Consider the following 18,080-nt stretch of genomic DNA (forward strand, 5'->3'; position numbering starts at 1 on the left):
GGCCACTTTTATCTACTGCGCATCAAGCACTGAAGTGCTCAATGAAGTCTGAGCATCCCTTAGTCCCCTCAAAATCCTTCCTTGCTGGCTGCAGTGGCAGTGTCCATGTCAGGAGCACTCATCTCTGCACCCCTCTGTTGTATTGAAACCAATGTCTCATGGGACTGTGTGCTTGAATCCACCTGGAAATTAGCCCCAACGTTTAACAGCCCCTGAACAAAATATTTAGACTTTAAATAAACTGATCAGAATACTCCCTAAGCATATAGGGAGTTGCTCCAATATATCAGCTGTATGTTGAATTTGTCTCTAAGAAATGCATGTAGCTTGCAATAAATGATCAATCCTACCCTTCCTGCCAATAATCAGACACTATTTTGTCTAAATCCTGCATAAATCCCCATGCTTTTCCATGCCATTCATAATTTTTTTTGACTGTATGAGGCAATGCTGCTCAAACAAAATTTTGCAAATGCTAAGGAAGAGGGGAAATAGTAAGAACTGAATGTTAAGTGGTTTTAATGATCTTTTAAAATTCACTTCCTCAGCTACACTCTGTATGGCTTATTTACTGAGTCGTTTCTAATGTGCAACACACCTGGGTCCTGCACACAGCATAGATAAATCACTGTGTTTTAGGGAGCTGTAAGAAGATTAAAGAGGGAAAAAGCTGGTCATTAGGAAAGAAACAGGTTCAGTGCATTTTATTTTTTAAGCATGATACTGTGAAAAATGACTGGAATATTTCCAGAGTGAAAGAAATCAAGCAGGCGTCTAAAATTACAGGTAATGGTGTGCATGGAGGCTGCCACATGATTAGGGTATTCTTTTGCCTCATAAATTGAGGAAAATGTGTTAAAATGAAGAACTATAAAATGGTGATTTATGAGAAGTTGGGGAGAGATTCTTGAGCTTTGACTTTAAAATGTTATTTTTATATCCACTAAGATTTCATTTTAATCTGTCTTTATGACAGATTAGATTTATTGGAGCCCAAGTTTATATGGATTGGTAAAACAAACCTTTTTAGGTGCAACAACCTGTAGATATATTTTTGCTAGTTTTCAGGTAATAGACCAGGCAGTTCATCTCTGCAGGTGGGGTCCACTGAGTACTTCTCCTACCCATTTGTGCTTCAAGCTGACAGAAGGGCATCTCCTCTAACCTTGCTTGCTGTCCACCTGAGAAATTCCAGGTGCAGCTGGTATAACAACCGAGGGCATCCTGCTGCTGCCATAAGGGGCAGGACCTGTTGTACAGGGCTCTGGGAAAGGAAAAAGCTGAGAAAAACCTGATTGCCTTGGTTACAGCCTTGGTACAGGAGAAGGTGCTGAAGGGTTGGAGGGGGGAGATGGAAGGAGCAGGATCTCTCATTGGACTGACAGGACCGCAGCTGGATGGCTCCAGGTCAGCTAATATTTAAAAATAAGTAGGATTTAAATAAACCAGCTAAGTAGATTAGTGTTCGCTGTTGCAGCTGCCTGTACTGGCGAAGGGTAGAGCAGAAATACCTCTTGAGTAGTTCAGGGGCTGGACCCCATCTGGATGTGCAACTCAGGTCACATTAAATGTGGAAAAGAGAATAACTCCCATTATGTTCAGCTTGAAGTGACCCTTTTGGAGGGTGTTAAGAGAATAAGTGGTTGGTTGGCTGGTGGTGGTTATGTCTCTGGTTAAAAATCGCAAAGCCCCACAAACTAGGTTGTGTTAGCCAGTTTGCTTTCATAAGAATCCTTCTAACCAAGGGACAGAAAAATGTTATCACCGTAGCGGGCATGCAGAGCCACAGCTATGGCTGGGGGTGTTGAAACTCTTCCATTAAAAAAGGTTTCTCTTTCAGTTACCTATAATTGAAATTTTTCAGGCTGAAATTTTCCAGGTCTAATCATAGCCCAAGGGTGAAGTAAAAACATTTCATCGGTAGTTGCTGAGCGCTCAGTGCTTCTGAAAATCAGGTCATTCATTGAGATGTCTTAATATATACTTAAGAGCTGATTTTAAACACCTCTTTTTGAACATATTGGCCTTTCAGTCAATCTTTTTCACCCACTTATCAATGACTAATTTACATTGATTTGCACAGCTCCCCTGCATTTGAAAAGCTCTATCTTTTAGTTTGTCTCTTCTCAGTCATTTATGTCTTAGGACATCAAGATTTTTTCCATAGTGAGAGCTACCTCAGGCCAAACAGGAATTTATACCCATTATGCTTTACAGAAAGGATACTTACAGGCTTCTGGGTTGCCTAAAGTAAGTTTTTAGGGCTAACCCCTAGCCAAGGTATATACCTAATTCTGTTCCTGACAACACAAGCCTCCAGCTGACTGAATCTGACTCCATTTCAGAGAATGTAGAAAAATAGTGACTTGCTTTAAATGGCATTCCCACAGGAGCCCAGAGTTTGGTGAACACCTGGAAATAATTAATCGCTACTTTATTTTTAAAATTAATTAGCATATGATTTAATTTAGTTGACCTTCAAATGAAAATTCAGTTCTTATTAAGTGCTAATGAATTAAAATCGCGTATTGTGCACAGAAACTTTGCTGTGATTGCATAATGTGGAGTTATGATTCACCTGTACTAAATCCAGTTCTTTTTTACATTTGCCTGACAGAAAGTTCTATCATTAAATCAGGTTAAATGGTAATTGGTAAAAGAGGTAACTGAGATGAAGATGCAAATCACTCTCTCACACGCACACATGCATGTGCATGCACACATGCTCTATTTAGCAAAAAATAATCACAGGTTCAAACCAATCTACATATACTATATGGCCCATTTTAAATGAGTTTGTAGCCCCAGCACAATCCTGTACAGACAGACATAGCAGACTGAGTGCAGCCTGTCTGATACGTGCTTTATCTGCTGCATAAACATTAATGACTTTAATCACTTTGCTCTGCCCTTACACTTCATAAAGAGAAGCATCTCTCACTTGAAACATGCCATGGATAAAGGATCTACTTCCATATGCACAGTAATGAAGCGCTGTGAAGGTGCTGCCTGGAGATGTCAGCTTCTCCCCCCCACCCCGCCGAGAGATGGTACTTAAGCATGCAAGTTTACAAGGGTAAAATTGCAACAGTTCTCTGCAGACAGTGAAAAGAGAAACTGGAATAAGAGGATACCTCTACAGCACAACATCAAACATCTTGATATTCTTAGAATATGAGTGCCCTTCTTTCTTTTTCCATTTTTTTTTCCTGTGGACAGATAAGCATTCAAAAAATTCGTTTTGCTCAAAGGCCATGTGCAAACTGGGCCTTTGTGGACATTTTTTTTCCTGGAGAGTGTCTCTTCTATTGTAACAGAAGAGATATACTTTTACATTAGTGTGAGATTTGCAGTCTCACAGGAGGTTTTAATTTGAATCTGAGCCCCTCAAAACGTGATCCCTGCACTGTCCCACACTCTTATAAATGAAAACCCCTTTCATCTTCCCATCCTTCCCCTTCCCTTTATAAAGAAAATTATAAAGATGACTCACATGTGACAAAAATACTAGATCTTCATGGTAGCAGAGATGCACGTGCTCTGTTTTGAATATTACCACATTTTAAAGCAATAAATAACTATATCAATGGGTTTGCTATATTCTAATCCCAAAAATATGAAGAAAAAAAACAACAGAAAAACAACTAGTCAACTCTAATGGGACTCAAAATACTTGTTTTGGTGCACTCACCAGAGCTGACATTTGAAAGACTTATACTTCCATAGCAGGCATGGAAACCTCCTATTCTGAGCGGTTTAAACTATGCATTTTGGGAATATGCAGCCTAGACTTATTTGCCACAAATCTCCTTTCACAGTAATTAGGTGGAAGGACTGGGAAAACATAATTTCTCTAAATGCTGTACATCCAGTTCACTTAGTTGAAGATAAACTACAGAAATCAGTATGTTCCAGAATCTGGTAGGTTTTAGCTGTGTTAACTCAGTGGGCAAACAATTTGAAGGCTGAAATTTATTTTGGGAGCAGCAGGTGTTTTCAGAAATGCCAGGATTTTGTAAAAGTGCCATTTCCCAAGTGGTAGCAAGTTTTTTTGTAAGACTAGTATTCATTTTAAAATAACTCAAAATCTAAAATCACAGAATCATCAAAGAATCACTGAATGGTTTGGGTTGGAAGGGATCTTGAAGATCATCTCATTGCAACTCCCCAACAGGGACACCTTCCACAAGACCAGGTTTCTCAAAGCCCCATCCAGCCTGGCCTTGAACACTTCCAGAGACGGCATCCACAGCTTCTCTGGGCAACCTCTTCTAGTGCCTCTCCACCCTCACAATAAAAATCTGCAAAATTGAAAATCCTCTGATAGAAATAAGGATTAAAACCATGGCCTGGTGCATGCGGTGGCCTCATTGTTCAAAATTCTTGGCTCCATTAGAAAAACTAGCAAGCGAATCCCAAAACATGGTCTTCTCTTTTCTTTTTTTTTTCCTACTTGTATAGCTTTACAAACAAAATATACAGAGGAGAGTCTATCTTGCTCCTTTTTCTCTACCAGATACTTTCCATCTTAGTTATGAGGAGAGGTAGGACATCAAAGACATAATGCACTTTGGATCTCTCAGGGCACTATCTCTCCATCGACCTCTCAAGAGAAGAGGGGAAAACACTATATATATTCTTAATGTATCATAGGAAAAATGAGACCTATAGCACCAACATGACTTCTTTCCTGAGAAGAGATTATAAATGCAGTGGGGCAAAAACCCGGAGTGGTTATACATTAAGATGGCCACTGAAAAGCTTATCAGAAGACTGTTGTCTTTGTAGTCAGGAACATGCACTCAAAACAATACCAAGCTGTTGGGATCTTCAGTACAACTGCAGACAGCAAAGGAAAATCCAAACCCAAGGCCTCACTGTGAGCCTCACACTGTGAAACATACCATAAACCCAGCTGATGGGGACTTGTACAGATACGAGATACATAAACAAGGCCAAATGTCATCAAGACAAGAGAAATTAATGACAGGCAACCAGCAGCCATGCCGGGACTGAATCCATCACTATTGCTGCCTTCCTCTAGCCTTGCCACAACTTCAATCTGTGAAGCAGCAAAACGAAGTGCTCCAGCAAGGGTTTGTAGCTTCTTTTTTTTTCCCTGCAGGATCAATCAATCAGTTAAAAGAGCCCTTAAATCAACCTGCACAAGGCTTTGAACTCATAATCAGGTAAGTATGTGGGCTCTCCAGCACGTGGCTTTGGAACAAAAGGGCAGGATCTCACACCCTGTCACACTTATCTAGAAAAATGAGAAGAGAGTCAAGCAGCGATGCTGAATTAAACATTAAATCTTTTAAAATAAATAAGTTAATGGATGTTAATAATTATGTTATCTCAGTGAAATGCATTAAAATTTTCTATTAGTCTTTCTTGAAGGCTGTACTGATGAACTGTATTTATCATAGATAGTGTAACTCCTGTTTTGAATTACCAGTAGCCAACATTTTATATATCAGCCAGGATTTTTCCTGACGTACCCCCACAAAAATGCCAAAAAATGTAGACTGGCACAGCAATTAATAGTGTGATTATCACAGAGTATCAAAAACAGTACAGCTGTGCCCTGGTTCCTATCTGTAAACCAACAACTCCACAGGAAAAATCTCAGCTTGAAACATTTAAATTAGATCATCTCTCTTGTTTCCTAAACTCCCTGTCATTTGGCCCTGTGACACTTTTAAATATTTATCACAAACTAAATGATCTGAGTGCCCAGCACAGTCTGCACAAGATAAACAGTACTTTCTCCCTCTCCATTATGACTTCATCTCCTCCTGTCTCCTCCTGATGTGTTTATAGCTATTGTGTTTTTCTTTTCCTGCATCAGGAGAGCACTGAACAGGGAGTTGATTTTGCTGAGATAGTCATGCACACTTAACTTTACGCCTGTGAGTCATCTCAGCAAGCCCAGGCTTTGGGCTTATTTTGGAAATGTCATGTATGATATTTTAGCATTAACTCCATAACAAGGGGACTTAGGAATTCACAGCGTCACTCCTAACCAGCACAACAGCTAGTGTCAAGTACTTCATTACAAAGACTTTTGTAAATGTAAATCCAAGCATTTACCTATTTCTGTATTGTTCAACTGTGATTTGGGCAATTTCCACACAAAGGAAAATAAGGCTTCATGAAATGTCCACTTGGGACTGGGTATTTCAAAACACAATTTCCAATCTGTACCTTTATCCTCACTCAGCTCTGTGTCTTCTGATGGTGATAGGCTGGCTGCAGCTGAAGGTTTTGTCTCATCTATAAGAACAAAGGAAACGAAAGAGAAGTTATTCATTAGACAGCAAACTGATGGACCACTTTACTGAAAAAAAGTGTTATGCCTTACTGAGGCAAGATATTAGACTTGAATTTCATTTACTGGGCTTCCATCCACTCACTGGCCATTACTGATCTGATTGTCTTTCCTAAACAAGAGGTAAACTTACATTCCAATACTGCCAGATCAAGTCTATATTTCAATTCCTCACAATACAGAGAGAGAAATAGCTATTGGTTTCATGGGTAGGCTGGTATTGCTATTTGCTCTGAAATTCCTTTTTTCATTTAATCCATCCATTTTGAGAAAAAACAATTATGCCATTCTTAACTTTAATCATGTCCATGAATCCCATTGAAATCCAAATGATTAAATGCAAATGCTTTCCTGAAAATAGAAGCTTTCAGGAATCAGGACTGAAAATTTAGCAAGTCCCTAAAAACATGTGGCTTGGAGTTTTTTAATGGTAGAGCAGGCAGGTAAAACTACTTCAGTTAATAGATACAAGCGATACCTGAATTCAAAAGAATTTTTTAACTTTCACTGTTGTTTTTTCTGGTTAATTTTTATAGTTCTAAAACCTTTATAAGCTTTTTTTTTTCATTTCTAGGCTTTCATTTCTTTCAAAAGACTTGTCTCTGATGATTCTGACGAATTTTTTTCCTAATATAGCCACCAAGTATATTTAACTACCTTGAAACAAGAGCTCAGAACCACCTGCCATGTTGTTTCTCCATGTGTTAAGTGTGAAGTTCATTGATGATAGACTGGAGGCCAGACTTCAAAAAAACCCACACGGTAATAGCTGAAAATTTTCAGTCTTCTCAGACTATTACTGCTTTTTCACTAACATAGGTTTCTATATAATATATATTTTTCTCTATAATATCACTATATTTTTCACTATAATAAGAATATATAAATATCCGTGTAATGGACTGGGTAAGAATACAGTGTCAATTTTTTTGTCCTATATTTTCTTTCACAGTATCAAGTATTTGTCCCACTCAGATGAAAGTTATGCTTTTTGCTTTAGAAATACAAATAAGAACTTTAACATTTAATGGTATTGCTCGTAACAGCGATTGCTTGTAGCGTTTAGAAATGTTTTAGGCATACAACCGAGGACACTGGAAAACCAGGTAATTTTCCAGTGCCAAGAGAGGGCACAGAAGCAGCAACCTCAAAGTTCCTGGTGATGCTTTGTCTCTGCAATGCATAGACTGGAAAGCAGCAGCGACTCATTAGGTGGATGTAACTAACTCGAGGTAATTGTGCCCCTCTGTTCCTGTCACTATGTCAACCAGGAGGGATAATTGTTAAGCCAAATGATTTTTTTTCCCTGTAACACCGTGTGTCTGTGGCCGAGGAGGTGATTAATGGGCTGTGCGTGGGCACAACGCTGTCTTTAGGCTAGTACCTAAACTGCGTTCCTAAAGAATGACATTTTCTGGATCCTGGACCTTAAATGTCTGGATCTTTTCTCCGACGCTCTCCATGAGAGTAACGAAACATGACTACCAATGTAAGATAGCACAAGAATGTACCTCATGGCTCTGATAAACCAGCTCTGACACCTCATATCGCTACAAGTCGTAATGACGGTTTTGGGAAAAACACAATGCATTTAAGACACCTACAGTAGCGAAGTAATAATTCTGAGAGGTAAATATTCCTTCATTCTCTTGGGAAAAAAGAAATGCATTTAATTCAAACTGTTTTGTGAACCAAAATACCAGGGAAATACACACCCCATCAGAGTGACTATCACTGACAAGCACAGGGGGCTGTATTGGGCATCTGTAGATGCCCAATTGGGTTTAACAGGAACCTCCGCAGCTGCAGCCAGGAGCTCTGAGCCGTAGCAGTTCTTAGGTGAGCTGGCAGCCAAGCAGTACGTGGTATGGTTAAAAGCTCAATATTGCTTGGAAAAAGATATGCCCCAGCCTAGTCAGAGATTCAAAACAGAGTCTCGATTCAGACAGAACAACTCATTCTTCTCCCTGGTCTCCTTTGCTTGTTTAAAATATGACTAGCATGAAAGTGAAAAACCCGGGAAAGGAAATGTGGTTGCCCTCCAGCATTCACGAAACACCACTGCATGCTTATCTTGGGGAGGATAAATTTTGCTGAGGTCAACGGCAATCTAGTTTATTCTTTAATACTGTGTGCCCAAGGCTTCATCTCCCACTGCCTGCCCCATGTGAGGACATATAGAAGAGGTGATAAAGAGGACATGAAACACAGAAGGACTTGAAGCACATGTGGACGGCCTCAGATGTTATCACTCAGTTGCAGAAGGGTGACCTGTGGAGGGCAGGCAGTAAAGCTGCACTTCCACATACACAGTGCCCAGTGCACAGGACAAAAAGGAGGACCCTCGTTACCACAATGAAGGAAGCAAACCAGATAAGTCAGAAATCTAGGCCTTCTAAATTTATCTGCCGTGTTTGCTGACTGGCCTTCTTCAGCTCAATTTCTCCACATACTGAAAACAATCTGATTCAAACAATCTGATTAAAAAGAAGTTTCAAAGAAAACCATTTCATTCTCCCTGGATTAAGTATGTTTAGGCAACATTATGCACTACAATGAGAAAAAACCCAACCATATGAGGAAAGCATTGTGTTACAGGTAATACTACACTAAAAGAAATACTTAAGAATTAAGGGAATATATAGACATTTTGATTTCCACTTTGGCTCTTTTGGTAACTGATTAATTCTAGCTGTCTCTTGCACTGAACAGAGGTGGGCAGGATGAAAAAAACAACCATAAACAGAAAAGAAAAATAGAAAACCTACTGTGAGCACAGAGTGACACTGTATTTCAACATACTGAGCTCACTATTATTTATAAGCATGTCACCTGCAAAACTCCCTGCTTGTGAACTCTGACATTCACTCACAGCATAATCAATATCTTTCTGTATGGATTTAAATTTTCATAACTGCTGAGACTTGTGCAGATATTTTTAAAAACTTGAAAATACCATCTAAAATCTTTCAAAGTTGAGTTCACATCAAAAGGACCCTCCTGCCTGCTTCCTTCTTCTCCAAATTTCCTATTCTCCCATTTCTATTCTATGCAGAAGGGAAAAGAATTATTTCTTGCTAGTGAGAAAATTAGCTAGAGGGAGTTCACCTTAAGGGAGAATGCAGAGCTGGTAAGCTGGAGAGTGAAGTCTGCATTCCTGCACTGCAACACATCCATTCATAATGAAGGAAGTTTTGGTCTCTGATGGGAGAATTGCTCAAGACCTGAGCTAATCCGGTGAAAGTGTCCAAACATTCCCCTTCAATAGCACTCACTAAGGTTATTGTTCACCAAGTAGATAAAGCCTAAGATAGGCCTTTAAGGAGCTGGGCACAAACCTGCTTCTCGGCTCTGGGCCTCAGTTTCATCAGTGTTTTGCTTCTCTGCTGTGCCATCACCACCTATTGAGAAAAACACATAAAAATTATTTATGACACATCTTTTTATTGGTAACAGCAGCAGCAATATTAATTGTATCCAGTTCAGCACAAACTGCTAATTTACAGCAAGGGACCGTGATAAAAGAGGAGAGATGTAAAGGTAAACTGAAAACACCTGCCAACAGGACCAGTTCCATTTAAAACAGGCACGTTTTCATATCTCAGGATGAGGATTATAGATTTTAACTCAATAGGCTCACTGAAAATAACAATACCAAATAAAGGGATGCTTCCCTAAACACTGTCTGCAATAAATGATATTGTTCCTTGAACTTCATCTACGTATTTTATAAAGAGTTTTTTCCTAGGATTATTTTCCTCCAGTAACATTTCCCCAGGATCCTTGAAGTGGCTGTGTTTCTGACTTGCAAAACTCCCTTGAATGCCTATGGAAGGTAAGAATCACCTGAACTGAATTTTAAAGCAAAAGCACAATGCCACTTAACATAAAGTATAAAAATGCATCACAAACAACTGTAAAGAAGAGAGCAAATCAAACCAAAGTAAGATTACTAGGACTGGATGCATTTTCCCCCTTTTTACATTCACATTCATTCCCAATTTTCTCCCCTACTTTGCATTCATTATCCATTTTCTACCCTCCAGTTGCCTTTTGGAAGGCAGGTACCAAACAGCGAATTACCACGAAGAACAGTAATACCCTGGGGAACGTCTATGGCTCTCTTAACCTTTGCTTGCCCTGGTGAGAAATATATTAGGAATTTTGTATTTTCAACGATAGAGAAGGCTCTTTTAGCTTCATAATAATATGAGAGGCTGCGGTGCAGCATGCGGGATTGGATGCGATGGCCACACTTCCCTCCTTTCCAGCACAACGAGAACAGCTGAGTACCAGCCTTAATGAGGCATTTGAAAAACTGACTGCTGAGCATATACACTGGGAGAAAGGAAATTCATTCCCAGGCCTGGAAATAGCTTGATAATGATACACATATTTTTTTGCTGTGATCTTTGGTGGCTCCTGGGTTTTTGTGATTAGAGCTTCTCTAAAGCGACACTGCTAAAGTTCCTCACCTCGCTTTTACTTAGCACATGGAACCTGGTGAAGGGAACAGCAGTGGTCCAAATGCGATTAGGTGGATGGAAGGAAAACAGAGGGAGCACACAGCACAGACAGGCAGATGTACATCTGGTGGCACGCCGCATCCAGCTCATATTTAAAGGCTGAGCTATGTTGCTTTCCCTCTTTCCAGCAGGCAATTCATCCTGCCATCCAGCAGATGGGACTAGTGGAGAAGTATTCCAAGGCTGACCCTGCACAGAGCTGCTCCCAGGAGGAGAGGAGATGGAGCAGGAGTTTGACACCCCTCGCCTGAGATGGGGGAGGTGGGCAGGGTGCGGCTAAGGGCCATCAGCGGGGACTCAGGCCTCCTGCCCCCCGGTAACTCTTTGTCCTGATTCTAACCAGCCTTAATGGGTGACTTGCTAGAGTGATTTCTTAGCATATTAGTGAGCTCTAACCTGTAAAAAATTGCATTACATGGATGACCAAAATGGCTTGATAAAACCTGCTGGGTTTTTCCTTCCCCCACTTGCAATCAAAAAGTATTACTTTCAAAAGCAGTGTTCTGCCTGTCCACACACAATAGGAGGATCACATGCAAAATAGAAATTTAGTTGTACTAGAAGATAAACTTTTTTCTCCCCCCCACCCCCCTTTTCTCTTAAAACACAGGTTTGGCACTCTGCAAGCTATGTAGCCATCAGTTCATAAATAAGAAAAAAAATCCTTTTCATCACCAGGATGTGTTTCAAAGGGATAAAGTCACCTACTTCAGGAGCTACAGAAAGAAAAAGTATGTTCAAGACAATCCTGTAACACAACAGTGCAGCAGCACTGGAAAAATCTTTACCAGCAGGTCAGACCCAAGGAGATTATTGCATCACTGTGAAATGAGCAGTGTCAAAGCATAAAGGATTTAATTATGGTCAAGTGCAACATGTTTCACTCTGTGCAGAAAGACTTTACATTCAGAAAAAGCAGGTCAGGCATAAATGGTAACTACCGATATATCACTGAAAATCATTTCAGCCATTACCTTACTGCATTCACAGTGCAAAGCTCCATTTCCAGATGATACTTGTTTCTACATCCATTATAACAAGTATGACTATAGCCACGAGTTATTTGACTAAAATCAGGTATTTTAAGGGTTCATTTATGTTTATTGCCAAGGGACTATATCTCTTGTTTAAATCACTTACTCAGAGCAAACTTTAACTACGAGAGAAAGTTTAGGTGATCATCTGGTCCAGCAGACTATCAGATAAACCATGTTTTTTCAGTCCTAAATCTATTATTTCACTGGACATTCACTGTTTAAAGCTGGTCTAATAGAACAAAAATTACAGGATTCTCAATATGTTTTACATCTAACACTTTATTTTGTCCCTTTAGAGAGAAAAATGTAAAAGACTTTAAGCAGGAACTTCACCTCTTGTACTCTGACCCACCGACTGACTGGATCGTGACATGAAAATTCATCTCGATCAGCATACTGAAAGTACGTGCTGTGCCTATCAAGTGACTTTGACAGAAATACAGAGAAGGGAATGCTAAAATATGAAGAGTGGACAAGTGATGCTCAAGTAAATGACTTGCAGAAGGAAGGGTTAAACTCTGCTTGGCCTGGAAAATCTCTTTATCTCATGAGAAAGGGAGAAAGCAGAGCACGAATACACCAATAAGAAAGCAAACTATAGGGTGGGGAAATGACTAATCCCAAAGCCTCTGACAAACAATTTTTTCTACTTTTAAAAAGCTCTTCTAATGAGTGTCTTCTACTGATGAAGAGTCTTTCCGTAATTATTTCTCTCCATTGGAGCTGGGTGCAGAGCAAATGGAAAGGCTTTAAGAAGCACATGCTCAAGGCAAAGAGATGGAAATATATTTTACAAGAGTAGCAAGCCAATTTTTCCACCATATTTTTATTCACCCCTGGCTCTCCTTCTCTCTAGGCAGAAAAGTCAGAGCCAGTGCATTTCCCTTGAGTCTTCCCCATGACATTATTTATAATAAAAATGTCTTTTCCACTGGATGGCTTCTACAGTATCTGCCATCCTTCTCTTTCTACTACTGCAGCAATTGGTGATTGCATTTCCTTTAGGTGAAAGCTGTCCTCACAATATCTGCTTTTCTATTATACTGGTAATTGAACAGCAATCTGTCACTCACTCCAAAGGAGATACAGGAAGTGGCGAACGACATGTCATGTCATTTTAGGCCACCAAATGTAAATGATTTTGAGCCACATCACAAGACAAACGGGAACATCTGTTTCTTTTCCCTTGGCATGACAGTCAGTTGAAAAAAAAGCAGGAGATTGAGAATTACAGTAGCATTGCACAAACAAAATCAGACACTCAAATATATCTACTCCTGACCATACATTTTGCTTTCTCTTGCCAAGCTGACTATTACCTGTTAGGTTCTTCCTCTATCCCTGGGTATTTTCTTTGAGATCATCAAGAAAATCCATGCCCCTTCCCCAAACGATATATTTGGTAGAAAAGAGGTTAAACAAGGATCAATCAGCACGCTCAGCAAGCTGGCAAAGCGAGCAGCACTTCTAACTCAGCCTGAAAAGTGGATACTCCGAGAGTGCCTGCTCACTTTCTGTAACGAAGAGGCATTTAGCATGCACAGTGAGGTGCCAGATGCAGTAGCAGGCCCAAATGAAGCAGATAATATGATAAATAATAAGACAGCAGTCAGATGGGAGAGGGCTGGGACAAGATCCCCATGAAAGGACAGGGGACAAACTCTCAGAGCAGGTTTTAGTATTCTTCCCATTTTCTCTCCAATAGCTTGGAGGCATGTGGCTTTTTACATCTTCCACTGTTCTTGTGACAAACATGGGAAGTCAAAAATATTAATAGCCTGCTGGCTTCTTGGCTCTTCCCATTTCGGAGCTGAGTAAGTTCTGGGTTTGCTCATACACCTACTCCTCCTCAGCAGCACCTTTCTTCACAAGCAACTGGCGACACACTTAGAGCCAAGGCTAAAGTCAGTGTCTCAAAAACTGGTGCAAAAAGACATTTTTTTGGAAGAAAACAGAATTGTAGATAACGTACTTTTCATTTAAAAGAAGAAATTCTGCATAATCAGTACAAACCAGTCTATTTCTATCCCTCCAGCACAGAATCATAGAATATCCTGATTTGGAAGGGATCCATAAGGATAATTGAGTCTAATTCCTGAACATAAATGTTATTAATAATAAAATTGTTTTCACTACTGAGAAAGTTGTACTTGTATCATCCATACGGTGTCACCAATCACAGTAAGGTTTCTTCAAATGTCCTCCTCCTTCCCAGAGTAGAAATAAAAGTGACAGAGGTCCACCACCTCAGGTTCACATCTTTATCTGTGCAGGCACCACATCCTGGAACACCAGGTTTGATCCTGCTACATCCCTGCATCACTCTGCCATACAAGTCTGGGAGCATCCTCTGGTTTGCTGGGTGGCCAGCAACTGTGGCATCTGTCTATTGGTTTGGCCTGTGCTTCTTTTTTCTATGACAAATGCAAACACAAACCAAGATCTGTCAGACAAAGGATGCCAGTTTTCATTTATCTTTTTTACAGCACAAAAATATTGTCATGGTAATCATACTAATGACATGAAGTTCCTTCTTGTATAAGAGGGAAACTAATTAATGAGAAAATTAAAAATATCATCATGGTTAGGCTTTGCCTTGATCTTACAGCTGTTACATTCTGCACACAAGTAGATAGGCTGGCATTAGTGAAACTCCTAAAATGTGAGAAGAAAGCACACGTGTATCCATATAGAAACTCAAGATTATATAGCTTGCAACCATTTTCAAAGTGTTCCAGTGGCAAAATGATATCAGACATAAACCAAGAAGCACATACACACAAAGGCCATTACTGCAGAACTACAAACACATTAAAATGAATCATTAGGGTGGTGGCCTGAGGTACTGAACACTTTCAGTTTGCATTTTAATTTCTTTTAATTAAATTATGATTTAGGTCAGTTTTAATCACTACTTGCATGTAACCCCTCTGGGGTAAATTTTAAGAAGGGTTAGTAACGAGTTATCTGCGGTAATTGTTTAATGGAGTTATGAGACTTCTTCCCTCTCTGCTGCTTCAACAATTCACCTCATTGCAGACGCAGCCCTGTGATTGCACCCAGCCCAGCAAAGCTGTCAGCCCAATAAATAACAGGGTTCCATTTCCATGCAGCTTTTTGTCCAGGAGTGTGGGAAAAGAATGACAAAACTGTAGTTTGAGTGGATTATCTCAGAAGTTAAAAATAGCATTATTGTATTTCAGCTATTTAACGTCCTGAGAAACACAGGAGTGTCAGCTAAAGCCCCACTGAAGTCACCAGGTGTGTTCCCCTTGCCTCACTCCTCCGTGGGTCACACACCAGGCAAGTAACTTGGCTTTGCTATGCCTCTCCTGGCTAAGGAAGAACGGGGGAGAACAGCTACAGCACAAATGAGGTGCTTGGAAGACAGGAGCACTCTGAATTGCCCCAACTCACTTCATACCTACACTGGTGGGAACGCTGTGTTTGGCTTTTCACTGGGTGCAATTCTCCATTGACTCGGGTTGTGCAGTACGGGTGCCAGGGAGGGGACATCAAACATTTCATTGCCAAGGATGCTGAGCGCTGCTATTTCTGTGACTGTTTAAAACATTATGAAGGCAGACATCTCCTGGAAGCTCGAGCTGACCAACATAACCAGAATATGAATGGACATCACACCCTAGATGTCACAGATAGCCCATGCAGAGGACAAAGATAGAACTGGCATTTTGATGGAAAAAAATACACACACTGCTGCAAAGGTATTATCACTGTTATTACAGTGTATAAAAGGATACAGAAATCACTCATGTGAGTTGATGCATGCTCAAGAGCAGCATGGAGGAGCCCTGACTCCTGGCCCTACAGTCAGTCCTATCCAAGAGACAGAGAAAGAAAGGGACCCCATGCGTGAAGGTCACAATACAATCACAAATTTTGTCATTACTATATCAATTTACTCTTTTTTCTTTCCTGGTGTGCCTAAGGACTGACTAACTGCACACCACAAAGGACAGCCACACAGCTTCTTTCCCAACCTGTCAAAATAAAACATGAAACCTATTACAATTTTTCACAAATTGACGAAACAGACAGAGAAGCCACAGAGAAGAATACACTCATTAAAAACAGCATAAAATGGAAACAAAACCATGGACTATTTTGCATCAGTGTTTCAGAATGAAGGGACCAGCCCTGTCGTCTCCTGCACTGGACCTGAACAATTGTGATGGTTATTCACATCATGCTTAGAAATGAGCAATGAATTCCTTGACAGATGAGGCCCCTGCAGGTACGCCGGTGTGTGTCACCGTGTAGAATTCTCCTCTGACAACATTGCATTAGTCACTTTAGTAACTTAGTATTTTTCACCTTAGTTCATCTTAGGAGGAAGAAAATCTACTCCGGAGCATTCAGGGCAATACCAGGAACTGCAACTGTTTGCCTGGTGCAGTTACACAGACGTACATTAGTTCACTAAAACAAACCCAAATGAGTAAATGGCCAACACAACAGGACTGCACATCACCTGCGGAGGCCAAAAAGAGTTGCATTTCCCAAGTCATCTTGTGTAGCCACTGCACGGCAATTTAATGGAACAGCAGAAGCCACTTCAGTGATGAAAAGAATCTTCTAAGTGTTTGCTCAGAGAGCAAATACAACTCAAAGTACAGATAACATCCTGTTTTACCCCTGGCTAAGTGGAAGGTGATCACCCAATATTCTGAAAGCTGTAATCAGTCAAGACAGATGGTGGACTTCAAAACAGAAGTGAAAAGAGAAGCTATCAACCACAGTGGATGGGGGTTAATAGCCACTCTTTAAATATAACCCATCTGCATTAAGGTGAAACGTTTCACAGGCATGTTTGATACACATGCTTCCCAGGGAACTTCTTCTGTAGTACTTTATCTTCATTTAACATTTTATTTAAGGATTAGGTCTAGTGGCAAAAAGAAGACAGCAACTTCTAAGCCATCTTAATAAGAAGGAGCACTTTTAAGGCTGAATAAGTGACTGTGTGTTTTTTGAAGTATAATTACGTGTCTCGACGTTCATTTTTAGTAGATTATCAGTGGAGCAGAAATTCACTGAAGAATATGACTGCCCTGTGGGATGCAAAGAAGGAATGTAGCTACAATTTATCACATGATAAAGGCCTCCTTGCTATTAACTGCAGAACATTTTAAAACTAATCAGAAGTCGAAGCTAGTTAATATTAATTCATACCTTAAAGAGAGAGACAATCAGGCCTGCACAGTGTTGGAAGAGCCTAAGAAAAGATGCTTTGTACACCCCTGTGTAATGGCAGCACAGAGCAGCTGCTGTACACATCCCCCCCGCCCCAGAAAGGATGGAGCCCACATCAGCAGAATGCAGCATAAGCCAAGTGCTGTGTACTCTGGTGGTGGGTGCATACACTGTATCTCTCCCCGTGAAGCTAGGGAGTGAGCAGCACAGCTGCAAAATTCATGGTATATAAAGGAAAAGCAAGAAGGGGAAGACTTGTGTTAATCTCACAATTAAAGGACTAAGCCTGAGTCTTACACACTGAGATTTATTTTCTATTCCCAAAACTACGTGCTTTTTATCATTGCACAAAAACATTTTTGGGAGAAGGGATGAGGAGTCAGGGTGTCTCCCTCTCAGTGAGCATCCTACTGCATGGCTCTGACCTGCTGGACCAATGAGTTGTCAAGATCAGATGCCATTTCATTTCACCTCATTTCTGCTGTGTACTCCAATCACCAGACTGACATCTCTCATGGACAGAGCATTCACCAAGTCAGGCAGGTGCCTGCTGGTGAGCCTGGACTCCTGACACTGCCAAGCAACATTTCAGACATGTGATGTTACCCTTGAAAGACAAGAGCACGAAGTGTGATGACCCCATCAGGCACAGGAACCAACTCTATCAACTCTCTTAAAGGTGATTTGTGTTCATTTTGACCTTCCTGGCTTGGCTTATCCATCAAACTTTTCTCCTTCCCACTAAGTGAATGGAAAGCAGATAAAATTCATCCTGGATGAACAACTCAAACAGTCCAGCTCCTCACACAGACACTAAGCCTCAGCACAGGTGATCACGGGAGACCAACAGCCTATCAATCTATCAGGAGGAATCTGGGCATTCATCTGGGGAGCAGCATATGAGAAAAGCTGGAGCAAGACAACTTGCAGAGCTCTAGGTCTGTCTTCACACCCCTTGAAGGAGGGCAAGGAGGG

General features: G+C 40.6%; 1 protein-coding gene across 3 annotated transcripts in view; it reads right to left on the minus strand.

The window, feature by feature from the left end:
* The window catches only part of MACROD2 (MACRO domain containing 2), an 844,666-nt gene that overhangs the window by 44,659 nt on the left and 781,927 nt on the right, over nt 1-18,080 (minus strand). For 2 of the 3 annotated variants that reach the window (XM_027693439.1, XM_027693438.1), the window contains exons 12-13: nt 9,667-9,732; nt 6,205-6,273 (exon numbers count right to left, since the gene is read on the minus strand). In XM_027693439.1, coding sequence (XP_027549240.1) covers nt 6,205-6,273; nt 9,667-9,732 — 135 coding nt within the window. The remainder of the gene's footprint in view (nt 1-6,204; nt 6,274-9,666; nt 9,733-18,080) is intronic. The other variant, XM_027693440.1, reaches the window with a different exon arrangement.

Source organism: Neopelma chrysocephalum, unplaced genomic scaffold (assembly GCF_003984885.1).
Source record: "Neopelma chrysocephalum unplaced genomic scaffold, ASM398488v2 Primary Assembly neopelma1_91, whole genome shotgun sequence".
Lineage (NCBI taxonomy): Eukaryota > Metazoa > Chordata > Aves > Passeriformes > Pipridae > Neopelma > Neopelma chrysocephalum.